Source organism: Megascapheus bottae, chromosome 1 (assembly GCF_031878675.1).
Source record: "Megascapheus bottae isolate mThoBot1 chromosome 1, mThoBot2.hap1, whole genome shotgun sequence".
NCBI classification, from domain to species: Eukaryota; Metazoa; Chordata; class Mammalia; order Rodentia; family Geomyidae; genus Megascapheus; species Megascapheus bottae.
The window spans coordinates 29504528-29529627 of NC_143509.1; the positions used below are offsets into that span (position 1 = coordinate 29504528).

The window sequence follows — 25100 nt, forward strand, 5'->3', positions numbered from 1 at the left end:
CTGGAGTCCTGCCTGTGAGCTCAGGGTCTGGGCTTCCTCTCGCGGGCAGATCTGTGGCAGGACTTCCCAAGAGGCTCCCAGCCCACAGGACTTCCGTCCCTAGCTGTGGCCATGATTATGTGTGCCCAACAGGAGGCAGTGGATTTCAGTGTTGGGGTGTGAGTTTGGTCTTGTTTTGGGGGGAAGGAGCTGGTTGGCCTGCTGAACCCTTTAGTTAACATTCAAAGTCGTGTCACCATCTCATTTAACCCTCGCAGGGACCTGCCAGGGCCAGGTGTGGTAACTGTAATCTCAGCTACCCAGGGGTTGTGAGCTTGAGACCCAGAGAGGCAGAGTCACTTTTCCAGGAGCACAGAGCCGGATTCAAACCAGGGTCTGCTGTGGTTCACAAGGGGAGGGGTTGTGCAATGTCCTGGGAATCCCACCTTGGAACCTAGGGGTCAGGCAGCAGGTGTGGCTGGATCAAGGCATGCATTGGGGATTGCGGCCCTGCGTGGTGGCAGAGGGCAAGCCTCAAACACTTACCCTGGCAACTGGGGTGGAGGAAAGTGCTGCTGCCAAAGCCAGCCCCCTCCCCCTTCTGGGTCTCTCTCTCTCTCTCTCTGCCCTCTGGGTCTGGGTTGGTTGCCAGTCTGTGCCCGCCCCAGCCCTGCCGGACCCGTGGGCTGCCCGTCGGTGGAGGTGGCAGCTGAATGGGGCCCTTGTTCCAGGCCACACCCTCCCCTTGGGGTCACCCTGGGACAAACCCAAGCCACCAGCTGGCTGGGATGCCTTAAAGGGCCAGCGCCCTGAGAGCAGGGCCCTTCCCCCTTTCCAGAAACAGAGCTTGGGGGGGGGAAGCCGGGGGGGGGGGGAGGAGCCTCAGCCAGACACCTCAACCCCAGGTCCGGCCCGAGGGCGGTGGGGCGCCTTCAGGGGGACCCCCGTTCTGCACCCTGGGCCCCCAGCTTCACCATCCACATGAGAGGGGGGCTCATGTGCCCCCACACTGTGAGCTGCAAGACAGAGGGGACACTATCTCGGGGCGGGGGGAGAAGGTCTTGGACGTGGCCTCCAGCTGCTGCGGAGTCCAGGGGACCCCCCCCCCCCCCGTCCCCTCCAGGGCCTTGAAGGCGCCGCCGCAGCAGGCCTGGCGCATGCGCGGTGCCGCCCGGGCCCTCTGGGCTCGGAGTCCGCTCCTCGGAGCGGCGGGAACTGGGCCCGCGTGCACCCCGCGGTCGGAGCCCGTCGCGGTGCTCTGCTGGGGCGGACGGTGGTGCGAGGGGCGGCGGCGGAGGCCGTCGGGACTTGGGGCTCCGGACACCCGCACCCCCCGGTCGCGGCGCCTTATGTAACCGGGTTAGGCCGGGGCAGCCGCGCTTACATAAGGGGGCGTGGCCTTGCTCGGGGGCGTGGTCAGGAAGGGCGTGGTCGGGCGCGGGCGGGGGGGGTCTTAAAGGGGCCGCGTCCCCAAGCCCAACTGAAGGCCGGGGTAGTCACTATTATTATAATATTATGATGATGATGATTGTGATCGCCGTGAATGGCTCCTCCCACGCATGGCCCCCTCCTTCTTCCTCTCCCCTCCTTCCCTGAATGGTCTCAGTTTCCCCATGTGCGAGCAAAAGGAGGAGGGTAGAGGATGGTCCCGCCCCCTCCTCACTTGCTGCCTGTTCCACTGTGATTGCAGGCCAATGGCAGCCTCAGTTTCCCCAGGCTGGGGAGGGATGGAGGACTGGGGAGGACTCAGGGCTCAGCCTCCTCTACAGCTGCCCTCTAAGTGTTTAACTGAGCACCTACTGTGTGCCAGGCACAGAGCTCTAAGGAGGCTTGCAGGCGGCAAGACAAACATTCAACCCCAGGGGCCAGGAGTATGACCTAGTGGTAGAGTGCTGGCCTAGCATGCACAAAGCCTGGGGTACCATTCCTCAGTACCATATACATAGAAAAAGCCAGAAGTGGTGCTGTGGCTCAAGTGGCAGAACTCTAGCCTTGAGAACGCCCACAGACAGTACTCAGGCCCTGAGTTCAAGCCCCAGTACTGGCAATAATAATAATAATAGACCCAGATTTTGGAAGAGAAGGAAAGATGTTTGTCAGCTGGTGATCAGATCAGAAGGGCTAACATCAAAGAGAGCTGTGGGCATTTTAGGGGCCACCCAGGCCTGAGGGCTTGAGGGAACAGCTGAGCCTGAGGGACTGAAGGAAGAACCAGCATGTGAAGACTAAGGGGAAACTGCTCCTGGCACGCTGGAGGAGAAATGAGGGGGGGAGAGAGGGGACAGGGTGGGCCATGCAGGGCCCTGGGGGCTGCAGGGAGGACTTGGCCTTTGGCACTGAAGGAGGTGGGAGCCAGGGAGGGCTGTGGGCAGAGGAGGGAGGGACCGGAGTCTGCTCATGGGCGTCCCTGGCAGATGAGTGAGGACAGGCACTGAGACCTGGGTTGTGCTGCTGTCTGGGCCCTGTGGACCCTACCTGGAGCTGGCCCTTACCTTGCTGCCCCCTGCCTGGGCATATAAGGGCTGGGGGAGACAGGAGGGGTCACTGAGCTCAGCTCAGTGGGGTCCTGGGGCCAGCTGGGCATTAGCCCCAGGGCCTTGGGGTTGTGGGGGACACCTACTGAGCTCCTGGCCCCCATCTGGTGGCTGGCAGCAGTGTTTTCATTTTGTAGTTCACTCTGTGCCTCAGTTTCCCCCTCTACACAGTAGGCTTGCAAACCTGTAGCTTACCAATGGCCCAGTGAGTGCCTGTACCCAGTAGGTGACAACTCAGTGCTTCCCAACACAGAGCTGGGCCACAGAGCCACCCATGACCCTGCCAAGGCTCCTCCACCCTGTCCCTGCCTAGCAGGGGTCACAGGCCCCTGGGGGGCTACTTTGTCCCACCTCCTTGGATAGCTGAGGAAACTGAGACCCAGTGAGAAGGAAGAGCTGGCCTAGAGTAACAAGGCCCATCAAAGGCAGAGCCCAGCGGATTGCCCCAGACAGGTGCCCTGTGCCACCTCTCTGTTGAACCTTGACCTGTGAATTTACCTCCTGGGACTGAACCGTGCCTTGAACCATAAGCATGCAGTAAAGGCATGGTCCCGTCTGTGCCAGACAAACTCTTACTCATACATCAAGGCCCTAGCTCGTGTTCTCTCCTCACTACTTAGATCAGGTTTCTGAGTGGCCCTTTGGGCTCCTCTGGCACTGGTCCCTACCTCGAATTCCCACTTTGGTAGCTGGGACGTCTTCCCCTCCCCCTGCCCAGCCTCAGTTTCCCTCTCTGTTAAAGCAGAAGAAACTGGAACCCAGTGAGAGGATGAAATTGTTTCCCCTGGACCCGAGGCCCAGAGAGGGACAAGACTGGCCTGGCATCGCCAAGGCCTGTGCTGCCATTGGTGCCCCCCTGGCATTTTCTCCTGGCCTGGCCACTCCTGGCCACAGGTGGCTTCCGGGGTGGCCGTGTAAACAGCAGGTTATTTTCAGTGCTGGCCAGTGACACTTGACATTGGGAGGGACGGGGGTGGCACGAGTATTTTTAACCTTCTGGGGCACGGTAGTCCTGGCTGAGATCGCCACCCCCCCAGCTGCCCGGGTCACAGTCACCTCCTGACACCCACCTGCTCTTTAATCCTCCGGAGACCCGCAGATGGTCAGCTGGGCAGCACCCCAGGCCCTGTCTCCTCTGCCCCCCTCCCATGGCTCTCAGTCCACCTCGCCCCGCTGTCCCCCGGGCCACAAAATGGCTGCCCAGCCCCCCCCCCCCCCAAGCATCTGGAAGCTGGCAGGGAAGGAAATGGCTGCCTGGACCATAATGTCACCACATGGTCACCCGTCGTCCTGGGATCCCAGGCCCCTCGGTCCCACCAGGTGGCATGGGCCACCACACCTGGGGGGAGGAGGGGAGGCCACGCCAAGACCTCCCGTGCTTGTGGCCCTGCATGGCTGGGGACAGCGGCTGGCGTGTCCTGTTGGCCTTCAGCCCAGGCTGCAGCCCTGGGGGGGCCTAGAAAGCTTGGGTCAGATGGGAAGCCTGGACTGCCCAGGCCACGGAGTCCCCAGCTCCGTCCCTGGGGAAAAGCTGGCAGGGACACAGAGGAAGTGGGGAGGCTCAGAGATGGAACCCACCTGGGCCGGAATCACAGGGCACAGCGGAGGCTGGCAGCCTCTGGCTGCCTTGGGGGCTTTGGTCGGGAAAATGGGGCTCCCCAGTATAATCTTGTAGCCATTCCTCCTTGAGTCTAGCCTGGGGCCTTCACCCTCGCTGCTTCCTGGGTTGGCTGGCTACAGGGCGTGAGTACGGCTGTCTGCGCCAGGCCGGGCCATTGTATACAGTAGGCAAGGTGCCATGTGCAGAGCAAAGGTGCTGGGCCCTGGGGTAGGAAGCAGGTTGGGCACAGACAGACACTGATTTCTGAGAGACAAGAAAGGGAACCCTCAAATCCTAGCCTGTTCGTTGTGTGGTGGGTGGGGTGCCGGGGAGGCCACAAAAGCCACAGGCAAATGCGGGGACGTGAGCATGCAGCTCCGGCCCAGAAAACCACACAGACATGGTAATGGAGAGGAGAGGAAGAATCGCAGCTGGACACGAGATGTCAGCCAGCCAGCACAGGACAGTGCATAGCTGGCAGGCAGCCAAGGGAAACAGCCTGCCTGGGGCACACAGCCTGAGCAGGGGATCCTATGAGGTTTACTGGGGAGGCGGGGTGCACTGGTGTAAGGATGAAGCCTGTACAAAGGCCCTGGGGCCAGATGGAGCCACCAGAGCGGTGGAGGGGGGGCAGAGGAAGAGGAGGCTGGGAGGGGACTGGGCGTGTTGTGCAAGGCCCAAGTTAAAGAGAGCGTTGAACCCCAGCGGACTGAGTAACTGCCATCTAAACCTGGCCGCTGACACCGGGCCTTGGGAATTCCAGGGCCTGGCTTTGCTTCTGCTTTTCCTTGGCCGGCCGTGGCGGCGGCGGGAGGCAGACGTGGCAGGGAAGAGCCTGCCAGGCTTGGCAGCCCCAGTCAGGGCTGGAATACCGAGGGGCAGGGGGACACCCACGTGGGATTGGCAGCAGCTGCTGTAATCCCCTGCTAACCCCCAAGCTGGTGCTCCCGTGGTTGTGTTCAGTGGAGCTGAACACAGGTCCTGCCATACCTGTTAGTGCGTGTGTGCGTGTGTGTGTGTTTGGGGGGGGTGCACGGGTCCTGGGGCTTGAACTCAGGGCCTGGGCGCCACCCCTGGGCTTTTATTTGCTCTTCCCACTTGAGCCACACCTCCAGCTCCTGCTTTTTGCTGGGGAGTTGGGAGACAGGAGTGTCACCGATTTTTTTTATTTTGTTTTTCTTCCGGTCCAGGCTGGCTTTGAACCCATCTCAGTTTCCGGAGTAGCTGGGATGACAGGTGTGAGCCACAGGCACTTGGCCATTTCAGTCTATTTTTTCAAGTGTGAAGTCCGCATGGCGTGCTGTGAACTTAAGCCAGGTCACCTGGCTTCTCAGGGAGTTTCGAAATAAAACTCTATGTTCCTGTAGGGGGAGGGAGTGGGGGGATTCCCCATCCCCCCAAAAGTCCTCACTTCTTCCTCCTCCTTGTTCCTCACACAGCCCACGTTCATCCTAGCCCCAGGACATTGGCACATGCTGGTTGCTTTGACTGGCCCCTCTCATTCCTTCCCATCCTCCTCACTAACTTAGCCACATCAGAGACCTCCTATCCAGCCGGCCTGAACCCCCTTATCCCTAGCACCCCATGGAGCTGTGGAGGTTACCTCTGGATTTCCCTGCCATTCCTCCAGGGCCACTGAGGGAGAGGGTATAGCTGGGCATGGTGGGTCTGGACTGTAACCCCTGAAACTCAGGAAAGAAGATGGGGAGGACTTGAGCCACCCCAGCCCTTTATCTCAACCCTGAGACAAACTCTGAGACCCCCAGCTAGGAAATGATGAAAGCCAAAGGCGGCTGGGGCCTGGCTCATTGGTGGAGCACCTGCCCAGCAAAGCCTCAGGTCCAAAGGTCCTCTCCTCCCTCTTTGGCCAAAAAAGCAAGCCAATACCCGTTAGGTGGCCCAAAGCTGGGGGCTGAGTGTTAGATGGAGGAGGGCAGGGGTGGGAACGAAGGGCTGGGCCAGCGGTCACCGTGCCCCATGTCTTTGTCCCGAGCTGGGACCAAATTTGGGCTCCGGGCCACAGACAGGAAAGAACACTTTGTACAGGGCCGTCTGCAGCTTGCAGGGCTGTTGTGGCCTGAGGTCATGGGTTTGTTTGAGTAAGGCAGGGGGTGGGGTGGGGTGGGGGTGTTCCCGGATGCACGTGGACTCCGTGTGGACCCAGCTGAGGGATCAGGCAGAGGCAAAAACCCTTGCAAAGGTCCTGGGGCAGGACAGAGTCTGGTGTGTTGTCAGAACAGCAAAGAAGCCCAGAGTAGCTGCTATAGAAGGGATGAGGGAGGGAGGCAGAGAGCTGGGAGGGGATTGGGTGGGTTGTAGGGAGGAATTGTACTTTGACCTTCAGAGAAGGGGGGTATTTATTTACCTCCCTCCTCAGTATGGCAAAACTTTTTTTTTTTTTTTTTTGGCAAAACATTTTTAACAAGATAGTATTTGGTGTCTCCTGCCTGTAATCCTGGCCTTTGGGAGGCTAAGGTAGGAGGATTGAAAATTTCAGGCTCATGCCAGCTATCGTCTCTAAATAAGCGATGTATTTTGAGCTGTACAAATGGAATGCAGAAATGATAGGTTTGAGGCATGAAAAACTGTTGTGATTGGCACCGTATAAAAATTCGGGCAGATGTGTTGTGATTTCCAGCCCTGGGCTTAAACTCAGTGACCTGGCCTCTGTCTCTTGGCTCTCTCCCTGGTGCTCTACCACTTGATCCACAGCTCCACGTCTGGTTTTTTAGTGGATCCTTGGAGCTAAGAGTCTCACGGAACTTTCCCCGGGTCTGGCTTTGAACCATGGTCCTCAGGTCTCAGGCACCTGAGCAGCTGGGATTGTAGATGTGAGCCATCGGGGCAGGGCTTCATTTTTCTTGTTTTCAGCACTGAGGATGGAAGTAGGGGCTGGGGCAGGCCAGGCAGGAGCTCCGCCGCCACAGCCACATCGCAGCCTTTTTCTAAAGTTTTTGTTTTTGAGACAAGAGCTCTCTCTGTATCCCAGACTAGCCTTGAATCTGAGATGCCTTCTCATTGCTGGAGTTGTAGGCAGGCACCACCACAACCTTCCACATTCATCTGGGAGTCACGCCTTACCACCTGAGCCTACAAGGTTTTTTGTTGGTTTGTTTGTTTTTTTAACTCAGGGGCTCCCGCCTAGCTGCTCAGGAGGCTGAGATCTGAGGATCTAAGTTCAAAGCCAGCCCGGGCATGAAAGTCTATGAGACTCATCTCCATTAACCACCAGAAAACCATAAGTGGTGCTGTGGCTCAGGTGGTAGAACACTGGTCCTGAGCTGAAGAGCTCAGGGACAATGCCCAGGCCCAGGGGAAGGGTGGTAGCATTGAACTGAAGAGCTCAGGGACAGCGTCCTGGTCCAGAGTTCAAGCCCCACGACTGACAAAAAAAAAAAAAAATAGGGGCTAGGAGTTTAGCCTAGTGGTAGAGTGCTTGCTACCATGCACAAAGACCTGGGTTTGATTCCTTGGTACCACATACAAAGAAAAAAAGCCAGAAATGGTGCTGTGGCTCAAGTAGTAGAGCTCTAGCCTTGAGAAAGTCCAACAACAGTGCCCAGACCTTGAGTTCAAGGGCCAGGACTGGCAAATATATATATATACACAACTTCCCAGACCTACCCCATGTGGCAGGTGAATGGACACTAACTGCCCCACACGGGGACACAATACATTCTGTCCTGACTTACAGATAGGGACGCCGAGGCCAGCCTCATTCTCAGGGAGTGAGGATGAGACAGAGCCGAGGGTCATTGTGGACGTCTGTTGTTTGTTGAGACAAACCTCAGTGTGTAGTCCAGGCTGGCCTCGAACTTTTTTGCTCGGCCTCCTGAGAGCTGGGGTCACAGGCCTAGGCCCTCACCATGCCGGGGTGGAGTCGCCTGGCTCTAAACAGATACAAAGTATCTGAAGGTGAAGGATCTGGAAGGATCCCTAGTGGACTAGAGGCGTGGCACAATGGGCAAGGGCGTGGCCTGGGTGTGAGGGGCGTGGCTTGTGTGGAAGGGGCGCGGCTCCGCGCAGAGGGCCTGGCCTAGCAAGCTGTGCTGCCCAGGCCGAGACAGGTGTCTCACGCCTACAATCCCAGCCACTTAGGAGGCTGAGGTGGTGGTTCAAAGCCAGACCTCACAGGGGGGAAAAAAAAATCCATTACACCGGCCAGGAGCGTGGCCTGGTGGCAGAGTGCTCGCCCTGGGTTTGATTTCTCAAAAGGCCAGAAGTGGTGCTGTGGCTCAAGAGAAAGAGCGCAGGCCTTGGGAAAGCCCAGGGCCTGAGTTCAAGCCCCAGAACTGGCAAAAAAGAAAACAAAAAATCCACTGCCTTCTTATCTTCAATTAACCACCCCAAAGTTGGACGGCTGAAATAGTAAGACTGCTGGCTTTGCGCTAACACCCGGGCCCTGGACCCGCACAGAAAGAAAGAAACAAAAGTAACAATGTAAAATTAAACAGTAACAGCGGAGGAGTTAGAGGCAACGGCTTCAGGCTACAAAGTAACCCTAGCGGATGGGGGCGTGGCTCGAGCGCAATTTGCGACGGTGGGCGTGGCCTGTGCAGGTCGTGGTGTGGTTTACGGGTGTGGGCGTGGCTTGGGTGTGGGCGTGGCTTGGCGGAAGATTCAGGGCTCTGAGTTCAAATCCCACTACTGCAAAAGAGAAAAAAAAAAAAACAGCAGGAGAGGACACTTGAGGAGCCCGGCTTCTCGGCGTCCCCAGGCTGGACGAGCTAGTGCCAGCCGGGCTCTGTGCCCGCCGCATGTGGACACCACTCGATCAGAGGATCCCGTGCCGAGGCCCGGAGCCTGGCGGCCGACTGCCCGGGCTGGGCCCTTCCCAACCGAGCCACTGCTGCCCAGCCTGAGGTCCAACAAGCAGGGCTGTCCCGCTGCCACGGCCCAGCCCCGGAAGCCAAGCCGATGAATCACACAAAAACCAAATAAATAACAGGCTGGGTGCGGAAGCTCTCGCCTGTCATCATTCCATACTCGGGAGGCTGAGATCTGAGGATCGAGCTTCAAAGCCGGCCCGGGCACGGGAGTCCATGAGACTCTTACCTCCGGGGATCCACCAGAAAACCGGAAGTGGCGCCGTGGCTCAAGTGGGAGAGCGCCAGCCTTGAGCTGAAGAGCCCAGGGACAGCGCCCAGGCCCCGAGTTCAAGGCCCACGACCGACAACGATGAAAATAATACTAAAAATGAATAAGAGCACCAAGCACCCCGCATGTGTGGGCCTCCGGGGGCAGAGCTGTACTCAGAGCCCCCAGCAGGGGGGCTGCGCGCGCATTCTCCGTTTGGGAAGAAACTGAGGCTGGGCTCTGTGTCTGGAGGTGGGAGCTGAGGGAGGCTCGGTTCAGCTTTGGCTCGGGGCGTGGCCTGCGCGGGGGTCCGCCCCCCCGGTGGGCGTGGCCTGCGCGGGCCCGCCCCTGCGCCGGCTCTGCGGCCGCGCATGCGCCCTCCGCCGCGGCTGCGGGAGCCGATCCCGCTGACCTCAGCGTCTGCCTGCTGCGCGGCCCCCTCCGCCTGCCAAGAAGCCGCGCTATTTTTAGATGGAGTGGGGGTGGGGAGCGGGGCGGAGGAAGCCCTGCGCTGGGGGGGGCCCGAGGAGCCTGGAAGGGCTCAGGAACGCCCCGCCCTAGCCTCAGTTTCCCCACGTGTGCAGTGACGGGGCGGGGGGGTGGGGGGGAGCCGGGGATGCAAACACTGACAGCGCCGGGCTTCCCAATCCCCGAGCCGGGATTCGAACCCCAGTCCGCCCAGGTGGCCAGGAAGCCAGCCTGGCAGCTGAGGGGCGGCGCCTGAGCCACCGGGGGTGGGGGGGCCGGGGCCAAGGCCTGGCGCCATCACCCACTGGCCCCTCTTTGTCTTTGTCTCTGCAGAAGCGGAGCAGGGCACCAGCCCCCGAACAGGGCTGAGCTCAGAGCAGGAGGACAGCAAACCCATCACACTGGGTGAGTCTGTGGGGGGCAGCCAGCGATGGTGGGTTCACCGCTCTTCTTGGGGTTCCACACCACCTGCAGGGTTTTTAGGGGGGCAGCTGCCAGCCTGCCACACACTTGGCCTTGTTCATTCCTCATGGTAAGGGGCCGTGGAGTAAGGACTGCAGTTCCATTTTACAGGTGGGTAAACTGAGGCCAAAGAGGCTCCAGGTCCTGGCTAAGGGACACCCTGCACCAGCCAAGAAGGCACCTCGACACTGCTCCCAGTCCCTCCCTCCTCTGCCCACAATCCCCCCACCTCCTCTGCTGCAGCCAACTGGCCCGCCCACCTTGTTGCTGCTTCAAGACTTCAGGCTCTGTCCTCTACCCCAGGGCCTTTGCACAGGCAGGTCCTTCTGTCTGGACAATTCACAGCTGTCTCCTTCCTCCAGATGGCCCCAGAGCTCACCTCGAATGCCCCTTCTCAGAGAGGTCTTCCCCCAGCCCTGCAGCCCCAGCCGCCAGCCACTCTTGGCCACTGGCCCTGAGTTTTATTTCCTCCCCAAGGAAGTTTTTGACTGCAGAGGTATTAGTGATTACATAGGTGTCTGTTAATCTCCCCCCTCCCTCAAAGAATGCTGTCCCCAAAGAGCAGAGGTCCCATCTGCCTCCAGCCTCCGCAGCCTAGGAGCTCTGTAAATAGCTGTGCAAAGAAAACCAAAGAGGTGGACCAAGTAGAGGAAAATAAAAGAAAACTGACAGGGAGAGGAAGGAGAAAGGGAGGGAGGGAGGAAGGAAGGGGGGAGGAAAGGAAGGAGGGAGGGAAGAAGGGAGAGGAGGAAGGAAGGAGGCTGGGGTCCCCACTCCCTGGAGGGTCAGCACAGGCAGGCGTGGGGACACAGATGGTTCCAGAAGGCTCCCAGGCCACGCCTCCCGCGTCCAGCATGTGTGACCCAGTCCTCCCACCATCTCCAGGCGCCTGTCTCCCCGGGAGCCAGAGGCTGGAGGGAGGCGGGGTGCAGGCCTGGCGCTGGCCCTGACCGAGGGGGGACCTGGGGCGTCTGCTGGCGGAGCCTGCCCCCCTCCCGCCGGGGAGTCCCCGGGAGACGGAGCTGGGCTGTGGCTGCACAAACAGGAAATCCCGGCTGGGGGGGAGGCGCGGGCTGACAGCAACCGGCCAGCTGGGTCAGCAGGAAGCGGCCACGGCCACTTCCCCTGGACACTTGGGGCCACCGCCCTGCCCTCCCCAGATGTCATGGCCCCCAGCCGTCCAGCACCAAGTCAGGCCGGGGGCCACTGCTCAAGCCATTCTGGAGGCTGACTGTCCCCTTCAAAGCGGGGACAGCTGGGGAGCCTGCGGCCAATGCTGCCCCCTGGGGGCCGGGAGAGGGACTGTCGACAGCACCACCGCAGGCAAGTGCTGCCTGCCAAGTCCACCTCTCCCCCCTTTCCCCAGCTCCTGCACCACCACCCTTGCTCCAAGCCCTGGGCCTTTGCACAGGCTGCCCCACTGCCTGCTGGGAGCTTCACTTCCAATCACCATTAACTCCACTTCCATCCACCAGGCCTGAGATGAGGATTATTTATGCCCAGAGTAGCTCCCATGTGTAGTCCAGTGGGGCCCAGACGCTGGCCACCCTGCCCTTCTCCCAGCCCCCGGCTCTGGATGTTTCCGGCCAATGGGGTCCACAGTGTGGATGGAGCCTGCTCAGCCTCGTCCTGTTCCAGGCTGAATAACACTCCGAGAGTGGACACCAGGCTGGGTGTCTCACTGGCCGTGCACGGCTGCCCGCTCACACCTGTGGGGTGCAGCTTGGGGCTCCGCGGGGGAACTTGATGGTTGTCACTCACCGGGGGTGGGGGCGAGTCGCACGTGGCCAGCCCAGCCCAGAACTGCACCCAGCGGCTCCTGTGAGCCCCGGCTGTGTGGATGGATGCCCGTCGGGAGAAGCCCGGGCACGACGCGCCCGTGGCCAGCTGTGCGGGGCTTCTCCTCACACTCCCCTCAGCGTCCACATCTGTAAAATGGGCCCAGCTTTCAGAGCCCTGAGACTCACTGCCAGCGGTGCCTCCTTTCTGGCCCCTGCTGGACCTGGGGCTCCACGACACACAGACAGACAGACAGACAGGCAGGCAGGCAGACAAATGCGTGTGTCCCCATAGAACCCTAGACTGGGCAGGAGGGCAGACAGCAGGGCGTCTCTGTGGGTGACAGATTCTCAGATGTCAGGGCCACGCAGCAGGCCCTGGAGAGGCGCAGAGAGGGCCGGCAACCTGGCCAAGGTCACACAGCCGGGGCGTCTACCTGGAGGTGGGAGCTCAGCGCTGGCTGTGTGCAGCAAGGTGGGGGGGACCAGGCTGGAGGGAGTGGGGTGTGGTGGCCCCACTCTGACCCTGACTCTGCCCCTGTTTCAGACACGACGGAATTCCAGGAGAGCTTTGTCACCTCTGGCGTGTTCAGCGTCACGGAGTTGATCCAAGTGTCCCGCAGTGAGTGTCATGGCTTGGAACCTCCCCCCCCCCCATCTCCCTCAACTCCCCCCCACACACCCAGTGACCCGGGAGGCTCACGGGCCCGGTCCTCGGAGACCTGCCCTCCCCGGCCTTCGCCTCACAGGGCAGCCCTGAGCAGGAACTTCCTGTCTACATTCCCAGCGCCTGGCCTCCGCTGGGGCTGTGCCTCCGCCTTACCGCGCAGCCTTGGCCTCTCCCACAGGCCTCACTCTTCAGATCTGCATTGGACTCAGAACCAAGCAATGGCTGTGGGGCGCCAGTGACACACACCTGTCATCCCAGCTACTCAGGAGGCTGAGATCTGAGGACCCCAGTTCAAAGCCAGCCCAGGCAGCAAAGCCCACAAGACTCTTATCTCCAATTAGCAACCAAAACAGCCAGGCGTGGCCTCAAGTGGTAGAACGCACTCAGCCTTGAGCCTAAAAGCTCAGTGCCCAGGCCCTGAGTTCAGACCCAGGACTAGCAGAGCACATGTATGCATGTACACACACACACACACACACACACACACACACACACACGACCAAGCTCTAACCTGTGATCCCAGCTACTTGGGAATCTAACATCAGGAGGCTGAAGATTAAAAGCCAGCCATGCCAGGCAGTATGAGAACACCCCCCCCCCACTTTCAACCAATAAAAGTCTGGGTGCCGAAGCACATGCCTGCTACCTGGGCTATGCAACAAGTGTGAGTAGGTGGTCTGAGGTTCAGGCCAGTCCAGGCCTAGATGTAAGATTTTAATTGAAAAGTAGGAAAGCAAAAAGGATTGGGGAGGGGGGCATGCCACAAGTGGTAGAGCACCTGCCTAAGCAGTGTTTGAACCCCAGTACCTCCAAACAACAGCCAATTTACCTGCTTCCTTATCAGCCAGTTTGGGAAGCCTTCCTCTCTCCCCTCACCCCCACTCCACCACACTGCCTCTAGGACGCTGACCCAAGCTTCCAGGGGTGATTGCGTGTCTGGGCCCCCATCATCCTCATGCCCCCCCCCCACTTTGCTCCACGCAGCACCTGTGGTGACTAGCACAGGACCCAACTTCTCTCTGGGAGAGCTGCAGGGGCACCTGGCCTACGACCTGAATCCCGCCAGCACCGGAATGAGGAGGACGCTACCCAGCACGTCCTCCAGTGGGTATGTGCCTAGGCCCTGTACCTGCTGACACATCCCCCTGTAGTTCCAGCCGCTCCATTCTGATTCCTGGAGTACAACACATCAAGTAGAGTGAACTCTTACTCACCCTGCAGAACCCAACCATGAGTGCCTCTACTTGCAGCTCTATGGAGAGAACTGCCCAGCCTCAAATCCTAAGCCCTTGGGCCCTGTGAAGACATAGGCAGGTTCTGGCTGAGATATGATGGGTGGCAGTGACCTCTCATTTGTGCCTCGACTTCCCCATCTGGAAAACAGGGTCAGGGTGGCTTTCAGTCTCGACCCTGCTGGCCTGTGGCAGGAGGATCTGGGTGCAGCCCTCCACCCCCCCCCCCCCCCCCCCCCGCCTCCCCCCACCCCCCATCTTGAATGGAAGGAAGGACAAACTGAACTTAGGCAGGTCCCGTGGAATCTCGCGATAATAGCTTCTTCGCTCCCCGCCCCTTACAAACCGGAAGTCAGCGATGGCCATTTCCACCACCACCCCGCGTCTCCATGGTAACCGGCCTTTTCCCCGGCCCCCCCCCCGTTAGAAGCAAGCGGCACAAATCGGGCTCGATGGAGGAGGACGTGGACACGAGCCCCGGCGGCGACTACTACACCTCGCCCAGCTCTCCCACGAGTAGTAGCCGCAACTGGACGGAGGACATGGAAGGAGGTAAGCTTGGAGGCAGAGACAGACGGCCTTCCGGTGTGGATGGGGGGGGGTGTTGGAGGAGAGGAACTGTAGCCGGGACTACGTGTCCCAGCAGGCCCTGCGTGTGCGCTGGAGGGCGGGAAGTGAGCCTGAAGCCTCGTTGCCTCTTGGGAGTTGTAGTCTCGCTGGCTGCGTGCTTTGGGAAGTCGAGTCCGCACTTGTTCCCGCAGCACTTTGGTTCCGTTTAGTCGGGTTGCGGGGAGGAGGGTGGTAAAGCCCCAGGTCTTTGGGGTTCCTCAGCTACAGGGCTGACTGAGCGGCTCTGATGGTCAGGGTGCTAGCTTCTTCTGTGGACTCCCGGGTCTGTAAGGACCCCACCGTCCTCCTGCCCACGGGAGGGACTGGGGTGTCTCTTGTGTGGGTTCCTGACCCCGGGGCTGGGCGCTGCTTGGAGGGAGAGGGTGCCACTGCTGTGGGGTGCCCGCGCCTCCTCCTTGGTGTGCATCGCATCTCCCCCCGGAATATTTTCCCTGAACACTTCTCTTCTTGCATGGGGGCCCAGGGTCCTGAAGGGACTCCCCAGCCCTCTCCCTGGGCTGCGAGGTGGGGGGCACGGGAGGAGGGCACAGCCCAGTGCTTAACCGCTGGTAGCCCACCCCCTGCACCTCAGGTTTTCCATCTCAGACCCCCGTTTCCTGCCAGCCCAGGCAGAAAAGTCCATGAGACTCTTATCTCCAATTAACCAGTAAAAGCTGGGATGGAGGCTTGGCTCAGGGGGTAGAGCTCCAACCAAGCAAGTATGGAGCCCCGAGTTCAAACCCAGGTACTGACCCCTCAAAATACCATATACCAAGACCAAGAGCATGTGACTCAGATGATAATCCACTTGCTGAGACCACTTGCTGGTTTAGTTCTAGGAGCAAAAAGAAATGGTATGGGGGCTGGGGGCGGGGGGAAGACTGCACTAGCCCAAGCATCGGAAAGGTCAGGGTTCAAATCTCAGCTCGGTGGCCATGCGTGCTTGTGTCACCCTGGCCCGATTCGATGTCTCTGAGACAAGGCAACAAGAGCAGGGTTTCTTTTTTTCTTTTTCTTTCTTCTTTTTTTTTCTTTTTTCTTTTATTTTTTTGGTGGGTCATGGGGCTTAAACTCAGCCTGGGTGCTGTCCCTGAGCTCTTCAGCTCGAGGCCACCACCCTACCCTGAAGCCAAACCCCACTTCCCATTTTCTAGAGGTTAACTGGAGATAAGTGTCTCAGGTCCTTTTGTGTCTGGGCTGGCTTTGAACCTTGATCCTCAGATCTCAGCCACCTGAGTAGCTAGGATTACAGGCATGAGCCACCATGCCTGGCTAAGAACAGGATTTCTTAAAGCAAGCTCTGACACAAAGGAAGTGCCAGGATAGCAGTTTATTTTGTGTTCTTTTCTCTGCATTGGTCTAGGATGCAGCCAGCTGGTATTTCAGGCTCTACACAGCCACAGCAGCCCCCAGGCACTCCCCAAGGACCTCTCATTCAGAGAGTGTTTGTCTCTTCCATGTTCTTTCGTATTCACAGGCCGCAGCTTAAATCTCCATCCCTGTGAGCTCCATTCAGGTCAAGGGCCTGTGGTCAGTAAGCTGGTTTGCATGTCAGAGATGGTCAAGGGTCAGCCATGATCATCTCTGAGCAAATGCAGTGTAAAAGACTTGAGCCTCTTGGGCCAAGGCAACTGCTGGAACTCCAGCCATCAAGTTGGCATTCCAGCCAACAAAAGAGAAGCAAATGAGGGCACATCCTCGTCTTTGAAGGTTTTTTTGTTTGTTTGTTTTGTGGTAATGTGGTTGGAACCCAGCAGTCGACACCTGGGGTGCTATGGTTCAAGGAGGGAGGTGCTGGCCTGCTCGCCTGGCCTGGCAGAAACCTGACAGGCAAATGGAGGCGCCAGGGGGCGGGGACCTCTGAGCACCCGGAGGAAGAGGACTTCATGATGAACCCAGGCCTTCGTGAGCAGTTAATTGGGGGACTGTCTAGACAGGAAGCTGGGAAGGGGACGGAGGAGGCCACCCTGGGGCTGCCTGGAGGGAGGGGGGGCTGTGCCGTGTCTGGGGCCCTGTGTGGCTGCAAGGACTGGGGAGCCCTTAGACCTGGGTGGGGGAACTCTTCTGTGCATCCAGTGGGGCACAGCCCGGGTGGGAGAAGTCAGTTCAAGGAGTCACACTGATGGAAGAGGGGTGCAGGCGTGTGGAGGGCCCGGGCATGTGGAGGGTCTGGGTGGGGCCAACAGGGGCCTGCTGGCTCTGTGTCCATGCCAGGCACTGGCTGGGGTTCTGGCTCGTGGGGGGATGCGTTCGCTTGGACACAGACAGGCTGCCCGGCTGGCTCTCCTGCCCCGGGATCCCCTCCCCCCGCCCTGGCCACTGCAGCTGACAGGCAGGTGGCAGCAGCATGGGGGGAGTGGGCTGGAATTGCAGGCAGGTGCCACCATGCCCTCTTCTGAAGTTAATGCCCTCCAGGCGTTGGGTCCTGGGGGAGCCGGGGTCCCCTGTGCCTAGCGCTGGGGCCCTGGCTCTGTCTCCCAGCCCTGCTGCCAAGCTGGAAGCTCCGAGCCCCCCAAGTGTCCCTGTGACAGGCTGGCACTGCAGGCCTGCAGTGAGGGTCTGTCCTCACGGCACGGCTCTGGGAAGCCCCTCAGCCCTCCAAATGGCTGAGACCCCCGTTTCCCCAGTGTGCTCGGGATAAAAATGGAAGCCGGAGATGTAAACAGCCCACAGTACTCACCAGTGCCCCCCAGGATGCCAGCCAAGGCTGCCAGCAACCCCCTGGCCCCTGAGCCTCAGCGCATGCTGCCCCCCGGGCCGCCCAGGCCTGGACGCCTGCTCCACCCCCCCCCAGGGCACTCGGGTGTCCAGGCTGAGCCCCTTCTCCATGCTGTTTGCCCCTCTGTGGAATGGGCTGGCAGGCCCGGGATTGGGGAGAGCTGGGGGGCTGAAGGCCGCGGGGGATCCTGGGGTGACCGTCTGACACTGTGCCCCGCCCAGGCATCTCGTCCCCAGTGAAGAAGACGGAAATGGACAAGTCGCCGTTCCACAGCCCGTCCCCCCAGGACTCCCCCCGCCTCTCCAGCTTCACCCAGCACCACCGGCCTGTCATCGCCGTGCACAGCGGTGAGTGCCACCCCGCGGCCCCTGTCACCGCGCCCCGCGGCTGGGAAAGTCCTGATACGCGGCTGACTACCAGTCCTCCGGCTAGGCAAAAAAAAAAAGAGAAAACATGACCTGCTCTCAGCTCGGTGACTCAGTCTGCTTGAGCCTCAGTTTCCCTATCTGTACAAGACTGAGTCTCAGAGATGAGGGGAAACAACAGGACGAGGTTGTGACCCACGCTGCAGCTTTAAAAGGACACTGCAGCCACCATGCTGGGCGAGGGGAGCGGACAGAACAGGGGGGTTGCTTCTGAAATGCATGGAACATTCTGGAACTTGACATACCATCTAAGATGTAGACTCTACAGATGTGGCCAGCCGAATCTGTGTCCATGCAGCTGGACACCGTGGGTGGTGCCCTGTATTCCCAGCCACTCAGGGGGGCCAGGAATGGGAGGATTGTAGTTCAGGGCTGGTCTGGCTAGGAAAGAGAGTGAGTTTGTCCCCTTGTGGCATGCAATAGGACTGGCATGCTGGGGTCTGCCTGTCACTAGGGCTCTGTGGATGGAGGGAGAGAGGAGGAGGAGGAGGAGGGAGAGGAGGAGGAGGAGGAGGGAGAGGAGGAGGAGGAGGAGAAGGAGGAGGATGAGGAGGACTGAAGTCTGAGGCAGACCCTGAAGCAAAAACTGGATGAGCGCTGGTGGCTCACACCTGTCACCCCAGCTACTCAGGAGGTTGAGATGGAAGGATCCCAGTTCAAAGCCAGCCTAGGCAGGAAAGTCTGTGAGACTCAGTATTTCCAAGTAAACCAGCCAAAAGCTGCAAGCAGAGCTGTGGCTCAAGTGGTAGCGTGCCAGCCTTGAGAGAAAGAGCTCAGAGATGGTGTGCAGGCCCTGAGTTCCAGCTGCGGGGCAGTCACCCTGCGGGGAGGGAGGGGCGAGTGGGGGCGAGTGTGGAGTCTGCCCACCACCCTTCCGTGCCCACCCCCCAGGGATTGCCCGCAGCCCGCACCCGTCCTCGGCTCTGCACTTCCCCACCACGTCCATCCTGCCGCAGACCGCGTCCACCTACTTCCCGCACACGGCCATCCGGTACCCGCCGCACCTCAACCCCCAGGACCCGCTCAAAGATCTTGTGTCGCTGGCCTGCGACCCAGCCAGCCAGCAGCCTGGACCGGTGAGTGGGCGTAGCGCGGGGTGGCTCTCAGTTTGTCGGTGGGGTCTGGAGGCCTTATCTGCATTGGGTCTGGGGAACGTGTGTGTGTGTGTGTGTGTGTGTGTGTGTGTGACACTTGGGGACCATGGGGTCCCTGGCCCTGCCCAGCCCCCGCCGCCCTGGTGGGGCAAAAACTGATGGGGCAGCGAGCCCGGGCTAAAGGCGCACAGAAACAGGCGGGCCAGGTCACAGGTACCGTGCTTGTGGGGGGGGGGCGCAGAGAGGAGCTGAGGGTCATGCATGATCCATGCCCGGCCAGGGTTCAAGGTTGGCCTCCGGCAGCTCTCGACCCCAACCACTCTGTGCCCCTGCCTGGCACCCCAGACTCAGTGTGGACACAACCAACCTCTGTTCCCCAGTGAGATGGAAGCAGTCTCCTCAGGATGTCCAGTGCCTGTCTTCCCATACCCAGGCTGGCAGCTCCACCCTGGGGCGCCCCAGCCACCATCTCCCCATCACCAAACCCACAGAATAGCTTCACTGTGTGCAGGGGAACATGGCCCATCCCCAGGCCTCTCCTGTGGGTGCCTATGTGGTAGGTGGCTCGGAGCCCTGCCAGGGTGACAGGCCAGGGTCTGCCTCCCCATGCCACAAGCACCTGCAGGACACCCAGTCCCCCATGGGTGGCTCTGGCCCATGGGAGCAGCTGGGGCACTCCGTCTTAGTAGAAAGTAAGATCCAAGGACGAGGCCGGGTGCCAGGGGCTCACGCCTGTCATCCTAGCTACTCAGGAGGCTGAGATCTGAGGATTGTGGTTCAAAGCCAACCAGGGCAGGAATGTCCAAGAGACTCTTATCTCCAGTTAACTACCTGAAAACTGAAGTAACACTGTGGCTCAAGGGGTAGGGTGGTAGCCTTGAGCTGAAGAACAGGGACAGCGCCCAGGTCCAGAGTTCAAACCCCATGACCAGTAGATAAGAAAAGAATGTTGAGAGGCCAAGAGTGTGGCCTAGTGGTGGAGTGCTTGCCTAGCATGCAGGAAAACCCAGGTTCTATTTCTCGGTACCATGTACATAGAAAAAGCCAGAAGTAGTGCTGTGACTCAAGTGGTAGAGCTTAGCCTTGAGCAGAAAGTATCCAAGGACAACGCCCAAGCTCTGAGTTCAAGGCCCAGTTGGTGGTGGGTGTGACTGTTTTGGGAGGGAAGGAGCCCGTGACAGGCGGCTGCTTATTTGGGGTGGAATGGGCCATGTCTTTAGAGAGGACGGCACCCACCTGGACCCAGGAGCCCCCACCTTCTGGACTTTTCTGAGCTTTGGATTACAGCACACTGGCTGCTGAGACTCCATGTGGGTCCCCACAGGCTCCTCCATGGTGGCCTGGGCTGTCACTCTCAACTCCCTGCCACCATCAGCCACCTGGGCTGAGCCTGCGTCCCCCCCGCCCCCCCGCTCTGGCAGTCTTGGGGTGCAGGGAAGGGCTTAAACCCCAGTCGCTCCGCCCTGTGTGTTCTCAGGCCGGGCCTGCCCTCTCTGAGCCTCAGTCCTCTCAGCTGCAGAAGGGGTCCAGGTCTACCCTGCAGGCTAGGCGGCGGCGGGGAGAAGCCAGGACATGGGTGCAGGACATGGGTTGCGAACTCCATTTGTGCATCTAGGGGACAGGAATATGTTAGCAGGCAAATGGGGTACCCTGTGGAGGTGGGGTGCTGCTCACAGGGTGAGCCTGGCATGCACAAGGTCCTAGGGTCCATCCAAAAAGCTCACGCCTGCCTGCTGCACAGTAAGCTCTGTATATATGATCCGCATCAGTAGTTTATTACCCAGAGGCTCAGGACAGGCGCCCAGAGGGTCTCTAATAATTCACTGAGGCTTTGGCACTCAGGGTCTCTGTGTGCCCCCCCCCTTCCAGGCAGCGGGACCCCTCCCAGGATCCCAGGGAGCGGCCAGGCTGCAGGGCGGGGAGCTGGGGGCGAGGGGCCCGCTCCTGGGCCCACGCCGACGCTAACAGGCTCTCGGTCTCTCTCCCCGCAGCCTACTCTGCGCCCGGCGCGCCCCCTGCAAACCGTTCCTCTGTGGGACTAGAGCCGAGGGATCACAGGTAGGGCAGAGGGGCTGGCGGGGGGGCAGGGCAGGGCAGGGCACCAGCCTGGGGCATCCCGGACCTTGACACCCTAGCTGGGTCTCCCCCAGGCTTCAGGGCCCCTCCTGTATGGCAGTGTTTCCTCTGAGGTGGCCCCAGCGCCGCCTGTCCTTTCCTTAGATCCACCCTGGCCTCGGGAGATGCCATGGGTTCAGATGGTAGGCCCGAGGCCCAGAGAGGCAGAGCAGAGGACCTGGAGGGAGGAGGGGCAGCCCGGGGCAGGGGTGGGCCCAGGAAAGTGTCCCGGCCCCAGCAAGCAACAGCTTTGAGGAGAGCAGGCAGCGGGGAAGGAGCGCATACCCCAGGGGCAGGCTCAGAGAGGGACAGCCAGCTGCCCAGACTGCATAGTAGAGACCCTGGTCCAGGCCCGCCCTCCTGCTAGAACCACCTACTCCCCCCTCTCAGGTCCCTGGCCCCAGGGGAAGAGGGTGAACAGGCAAGGACTGTCTGGGGGACTCAGAGATGGAGACCAGCCCAGGGCCTTGCAGCAGTGGGGTCCCCGGGGCCGGGAGGGGGGTCCTCAGCCTCTGTGGAGGCCACAGGCAGCTGTGTCGTCTGTCCTGGGGGCACTCTGTGCTGTCAGGTTGCTGTGGGAGGCTGGAGGGCCCCCAGTGTGTGAGGGGACACGCGGTCCCCTCCTCCTGGCCTAGCCGGGGCTGGGGTCAGCCCCCCTTCACCTCCCCCACCCCCCATCTCAGCCTCTTCCCTCCCTCCCCCACCGCAGTCTGCCAAGGGCCCCCAAAGGTCACATCTCCCCCAGATATGGCCAGGACCACTGTGGCCCCAGGGGTAAGGAGGGGTGCCCCCAGCCTCCCTCCATGGCACCTTCCCCAGGGCCAACAGCAAGCCACACCCAGCGTTCTTGTTCCCCCCCACACCCACAGGGCTGTGCCCGCACCTGGTCCACCTGAGGGGGAGGAAACGGGCAGGCGGACGCCCTGGCCCCCTCCCCAGGCCCGCTGCCAGGGGAGCAGGGAGGATGGGGAGCGGGGTCGGGTCTCTGCGGGGCTGTGGGAGGAACACAGCCAGGCCTCAGAGCCAGGAGAACGTTCTACAGCCGGGAAGGGAGGAGATAGATTGCTGGGGAACTCGGGGGACAGCAGGCTGGGGAGGGGGAGAGGCAGCCCCGCGGCGGGGTCAGCCGATGGGGAGCGGGCAGCGCTGGGCTGGCCTCCTGCTTGGTCAGCACTTCTCACTGTTGCTCCGGACGCCACCTCCCCTCCCCGCCAGGAGGCCGGCCCTGGTGGTCACCCCAGGACTCCCCCATCCCAGCTACTCCCCAGTGCTCCCAGACGGCAGCAAGGGGCTCCCGGGGCTCCCGCCACCCCCTTGGCGGTGTGGGGTGTCCAGCCATGGTCCCCCAGGGGAGGGAGGAGGGAGGAGAGGCCACCACGGCCGGCCAGGCTGGGTGTCCACACTGGAAGGTCACGCCCAGAGCCTGTCTGGTTGCCAACGGAAACCAGACATGAGGTAATGGCCAAGATGATGAACTTGAACTTGGCTGGAGGCGGGGCTGGGGCGGAAGCTTGGGCTCCTTGGTGGGGCCTGGCCGGGCCAGGGGGGGGTGGCTCGCTGTGGGGGCTTCTCTGGCTCCCCCAGCACCGCACAGAGCAGTCAGGGCTGTGGGCACGCCTGGCCTCGTTGTGCCTTTGTCCGATGGTAAAGCAGGTAGAGAGAGGACTGCGGCCATGCCGTGCTGTGTGGCGGGGGCCGGGGGCGATAAATGGGGAAATGTTGGTGTAAGAAGGCAATGACTGCAGGGCACGGTGGCTCACACCTGTCAACCTAGCTACTCAGGAGGCTGAGATCTGGGGATCTGGGTTCAAAGCCAGCTAGGGCACTAAAGTCCGTGAGGCTCTTATCTATTAACCACTAGAAAACCGGAAGTGGGGCTGTGGCTCAAGGGGTAGGGCAGTAGCCTTGAGCTAAAGAACTTAGGGACAGTGCCCAGGCCTAGAGTTCAAGGCCCAAAACCAACAAAAAGAAAAATAAATACGAATAAGAAGGCAGTGATGCTGGGCACGGGTGCTGCTCAGACACCACTCATTTTGTCCTTGTGCTGCAGTTGAGAGTTGAGAGCAAAAGCCACAACATGTTCTCCAGAAACCTCTCACCCCCTTTACACTGGAGGGCGGGGGGGGGGGGGAATGCATTGGTAAATAAACACAGGACAGGGGCCGGGAGTTTGGCCTAGTGGTTAAAGTGTTTGCCTAGCATGCACGAAGACCCAGGTTCGATTCTTTGGTACCACATACATAGAAAAAAGCCGGAAGTGGTGCTGTGGCTCAAGTGGTAGAGCTCTAGCCTTGAGAAAGTCCAAGGACAGAGCTCAGGCCCTGAGCTCAAGCCCAGGACTGGCAAAAAAAATAAATAAATAAACACAGGACAGTCTGCGCAAGCTCCAGGGAATGAGTCCACCCCCAAGCCAGCTGGGACTCACATTGTGCAGGGGTGGGGTGGCTGGGGTACCCCAAATATCCTTGCCTCAGTTCCCCCACGTCGCTCTGGGTGCGGTCATACCACATGCAGCCCCAGACTTGGTGGGCCCTGCTGATGCTGCTGTGGGAACTCAGAAAGTTCTAGATAAGTCTACCCTCCACACCAAGAGCGGTCCCACAATCCCACACTGCTTGTCTGGGATAGAAACCTCACTGGCTACCTGGCTTCCACTCAGCAGCCTTGTTGGCAGCCTGAGGCTCTTTCCTGGGATCCCACAGTGGCTGGGACCCCAGGTCACAGGGATGGAGGATGGGGCAGCGGGTGGAGGGGTGTGACAGCGGTCAGTAGTGGAGCTTGATGCCTTCTCTCCCCCCCGCCCCTGTCTGTCTCCGTTCCTGTCGGCCATTCAGTCCTGGTACCTGGGATAGCAAAGTTCTGCGCCCCCCGCCTCCTCTCCATCGCCCAGGGATCCCGGGGGCAGCAGTGCCCCCCAACCCACGTTTGCGGTGGAAAGTTAAGAGCGAGCAAGAACACCCCATCGACGCCCGGCCCGGCTGGAAAGACAAAACCCCAGACGGATCCAGCGGGAGGAAAAGGACAAACAACACCCCCCCAAGAAGGCAAAACAAAACAAAAACAGGAAGAAGAGGAAGAAGGCCCCGTGAGGAGAGCCCCACCATGGACGGCAGTGTGACGAAAGGTAAAGACAGCCTGGACGCCAGGCCCGGGACTGCCGCCACCCGCCGCCACCGGGGACGCCTCCCGTACCCTTCATCTCCGCTTTGCCTGCTGCCCCAGAGGACAGCAAGGCCACCCCGCAGACCAGGTGAGCCCGTGGCCGGGCTGGGGCCGGTCCCCCCCACCCCGACCCCATCCCACCAGTGGCGTTTGCCAAAGAAGGGAAGGACACAGGCTGCAGTGGGGAAGGGGAGCCCAGCTTCCGGTGGCAGACCCCCAAGAGGCAGGGTGGGCAGAAGAGGGGGTGCCCCACCCCCACGCCGCTGGGGGGATGGACGCCTTGCCAGTACTTTGGGGGTCTGCCCCAGCGGGGATCTGCGAGCCCCCAGGACTGGCTCTGGCCCCTGGGGGACATGGTCTGAGGGGGGGCAGGCCAGCCCCAGGGGAGGGGACGAGGGGGGAGGATGTCTATGCAAGTGACCCCAAGCCCCTGGCACGGCAGCCAGCCTGTTGCGCACATGGAAACAATGCACTTTTGTGGGGACCCTGCAGTCCAGATCCTATCTGGGCCTCTGAGGCCCAGCCGGGGAGCCCTGGAGGTGGGAGCCGCGAGTGGTTTTAAGTGCCTGACCCCTGCCGTCGTCCACCGGACACAGAGTGGCCGGATGCGCCCCACCCTCCCCCCCAACCCGGCCCCTCATTGCCGTGCCCCCTCCAAGCTAGAGAGACGGGACCTCAAAGGTCAGCAAGCGGGGCCCCTGTGCCCTCGCCCTGTGGGGCCTGGGGCCGGGTCAGGGGGTCCCGCCGCCCCCCCAGCCAGTGCCTTACATGCTGGAACGAGGCCAGCCCCTCCCAGTGCCCCCCCCCCCCCCCCGGGCACCCTTTGCACTTTCATCTCCCCCACGTGGGGCGGGAGGGAGCCCCACCACAGGCCCTGGCGGAGGGGCAGACGGGCTCAGCCGCTACGTGTTTTCCGTTGACCTGCTCCAAAAACACTAAGCTGGGGGCGCCAGGTGCCCCCCAGCCGGCTCCGTCCACCCACCCTCCCGGACCCCTTCTGTGGTGGGGGCTAGGGTGAGGTGTTAGGTGTTGTAAACACAAGGACCCCCCCAGCCCTCCCGTCCATCCTCCTGTACCCCTCCTCGGCCAAAGCCATCATCCGTTCACCCTGGCCAACCCCTTCTTTCGGGGGGGCTGGACTCTGTTTCCCCAAAGTAGCCTGGGGAAGGGGCTTGGC

The 25100-nt window shown here is 60.8% G+C and overlaps 1 protein-coding gene across 4 annotated transcripts in view; it reads left to right on the forward strand.

Annotated features, from left to right (window-relative positions):
- Nfic (nuclear factor I C) overlaps window positions 1-23711 on the forward strand; it is a 44325-nt gene extending 20614 nt beyond the window's left edge. For 2 of the 4 annotated variants that reach the window (XM_090341371.1, XM_090341352.1), the window contains exons 3-10: window positions 9991-10062; window positions 12445-12519; window positions 13552-13675; window positions 14227-14351; window positions 17349-17474; window positions 18444-18628; window positions 20638-20704; window positions 23596-23682. In XM_090341371.1, coding sequence (XP_090197497.1) covers window positions 9991-10062; window positions 12445-12519; window positions 13552-13675; window positions 14227-14351; window positions 17349-17474; window positions 18444-18628; window positions 20638-20688 — 758 coding nt within the window. In that variant the 3' untranslated portion in view covers window positions 20689-20704; window positions 23596-23682. Of the gene's footprint in view, window positions 1-9990; window positions 10063-12444; window positions 12520-13551; window positions 13676-14226; window positions 14352-17348; window positions 17475-18443; window positions 18629-20637; window positions 20705-23595 lie in introns of all 4 variants that reach the window. The other 2 variants (XM_090341362.1, XM_090341379.1) reach the window with 2 other exon arrangements.
- The last annotated feature ends 1389 nt before the right edge of the window (window positions 23712-25100 follow it).